At 40.5% G+C, this 2889-nt stretch overlaps 1 protein-coding gene across 2 annotated transcripts in view; it reads left to right on the forward strand.

Moving 5' to 3' along the window:
* The window catches only part of LOC106878913 (glycoprotein-N-acetylgalactosamine 3-beta-galactosyltransferase 1), a 74595-nt gene that overhangs the window by 64844 nt on the left and 6862 nt on the right, over positions 1-2889 (forward strand). For both annotated transcript variants that reach the window (XM_052974334.1, XM_014928262.2), the window contains exon 2: positions 1179-1401. In XM_052974334.1, coding sequence (XP_052830294.1) covers positions 1182-1401 — 220 coding nt within the window. In that variant the 5' untranslated portion in view covers positions 1179-1181. The remainder of the gene's footprint in view (positions 1-1178; positions 1402-2889) is intronic.

Genomic DNA, 2889 nt, shown 5'->3' on the forward strand with positions numbered 1-2889 from the left:
CTCTCTCTCTCTCTCTCTCTCTCTCTCTCTCTCTCTCTCTCTCTCTCTCTCTCTCTCTCTCTCTCTCTCACTCGCTCTTTCTCTCTCCCTCGTGGCCTAGTGGCTAGGCTGTTGTACTCACGATCGCTACATCGTGGGTTCGATTCCCTGATTGGGCGGCTCGTTGTGTGCTTCAGTAAAACACTTCATTTCACGTTGCTCCGGTCCCCTTTGTGATAAGCAGGGAAATGCTGGCCTGCTCGCACGGCCAGCGGGATGGCGTCATTTGAAGGCTAAAACAATGCAAAAGCGCATTGTGACCAGCGATGTGTAACAACATCTGATAGTCTGGTCTATCACGTGATCACGCGATATCTATCTATCTATTTATCTATCTATATGTATGTATTATGTGTGTGCTGACACGTACTCATACACATACACATATACAAGTATATACATACATGCATAACCCTCATACACACATAAGCAAACGCACTCGTGCATATACATACTTATACATGCAATATATATACATACATATACATAAACGTATATATATATTCGCCATGTTGGACCACTGAACTCAACACGTTTTTTTTTTTTCATTCTCTTTCTATTTATTTCCTCTTAATCTTTTCTGTCGAAGAGCGTAGGCTCGAAATATAAAAGACTTTACTTTTTCTTTTTTACGAGCGTCAAACTAATACACTTGCTTGTTGTTCCTACAATTGTCTTCGTCTTTGTTTTTCTATAAATTTGAGCTATCCACACACACACACACACACACACACGTTTATATATATGGTGATCTCATATTAATATAAAGAGCGCATGACCTTGCAGGTGGGGCCCAGTTAGAATTTTCTTCGGGTGAGGTAACCTGTCCCACTGAAAACGTCCCTGAATAAGGTTTGTTTAAGGATGATGAAGGAGATACCCATGCCTCTAGAGGTGAATTATTCAAACCCCAAAGAATTCCCCTCAGCACATGGCTATGATGCTCCACTACTTCACTTCATCTATGTTCGTTCTATGTTCAAATTCCGCCGAGGCCAGAAAAATAAGTACCAGTTGAAGACTGGGGTCGATGTAATCGACTCACCCCCACCTCCCCCAAGCTGCCCTTGTGGCAAAAAAAAAATTTGAAATAATTATTATTATTATTATTATTTCTGTTTTGGTGTTTTCTCTTTCAGGAAATGTACACGACGATATGCCGGAGACCACAAACGCTGTTATACATAGTAATCGGAATTTCTATTGGCGTTTTTATATCAATGTTGAGTAATTCATTCCAAAGTTTCCCACGGACTAAGTTTGCTGTACACAACACCGACTCGAACTTAGACTTCCACGACTCTGAAACCGACCATATTGATGAACATCACGAACCACATGACGATTCACATGCACATCATGGTGAGTTTTGGTTGTTGTTCTTGCTATTATTATTACTTTGGTTTTTGTTTTGCATCTTATTCATTTCACAGTAAGTACTGCTATAATATAATACTATTGCTATAGTATAATAATTTCTTACATAAGTCACACCGATTTCGTTAGCACTCAACAAACTCGCTTTCACGCGATTTCATCTCTCAACGATATTTGGATCTATTTGTCACACATGAGGAATTATCTTGGATGTGTATTCTACTTGCATTTATTGGTGTCTGATTGTTAGATATAGTTGACCAAATTCGTTTAACGCTGAATGCCTTATAGATATCTGCTTGGAATTTTTAATCACTTTTCTTATATATATTTAGAAATGTCTATAATATGTATGTATATATATACTCTTCGAAACGCCTGTGTTAGAATGGGGGTAGCTGATGAAGGAAAATGTTCTCTATGTGGCTTGTGTGTTTTCTGTACTCTGGTTATTATTATTTTGTCTACGTTTTGTTTGCAATGTCCTGTACCCAGATATGCACCTATATATACAGGTAGACGTAGGTATGCACATACCTGTACGTATATATGCATATACTCATTTATTATTTGTTTTATATATATATATAAGGGGCAAATACCCTGAAACTAGTCTATAGATGCCAGACCAACAAGGGGAAGCGGCTGACCTCCCCTGTTTGAAGGTTATAATGGACACAGGTTCGTGTGTCACATAGCTAGCTAGAGGCGATGGCCTCTTGGAGCTAATCAACGGCAGCATTCGTCCTATTTTGGGGACTGCCATGTTAGCTTGGCGATGTTTCTAATTGTCGAAACGTAAAATTCATGTCCAGGCCATGTCTAACTTACTAGCACCACCTGATAGGATTATCTAAATCCGTTTTACAGTCAAGTTTTGTCTATGGTCCATTCAAGTAGTGAGTTCTTATTGAGTGAGTTGTATCCAGGTATGGGTGGCTTTTCTGGTATTCCTTGAAGAAAACTGTCCAGACTCCGTTTAAAGCTGATAGGATCCTTTTCCTCTTTTATCTGTTTCGGGACAATGTTAAACAGGGCAGGGCCTGTTGAGGAAAAGAAATTATGCCGCAGTGTACCTATATGTTGTGATCCTGAATTGAGCAGGGGACGTACGGCTCGTTGTCCCAGCCTTGGATGAACCTTGAAACTAATGTTCAAGTCGTTTGGGTAATGCTGGCGGTATATTCTCCACATCGTACAAATGAGGTACCGCTCGCGGCGGAGCTGGAGAGAGTAGAGAGTACATGGATGGATGGATGGATGTGTGAGAGAGAGACAGACAGACAGGATTTTTCAGATAATGCTTGAAGTGAATGCCAAGCCTTCCTGCTTCAAGAGGATTTCAAGTTGTTTTATGGTTTTCGTAACTTAGTTTAATAGTCTGTTTATGATGACGATGACACTAATGATGATGGTAGTGGTTATCGTGGCGGCGGCGGTGGTGGTGGTAGTAGCGGTGGTGTAGCGGCGGTG

The sequence above is a fragment of the Octopus bimaculoides genome, chromosome 18, assembly GCF_001194135.2.
Source record: "Octopus bimaculoides isolate UCB-OBI-ISO-001 chromosome 18, ASM119413v2, whole genome shotgun sequence".
NCBI classification, from domain to species: Eukaryota; Metazoa; Mollusca; class Cephalopoda; order Octopoda; family Octopodidae; genus Octopus; species Octopus bimaculoides.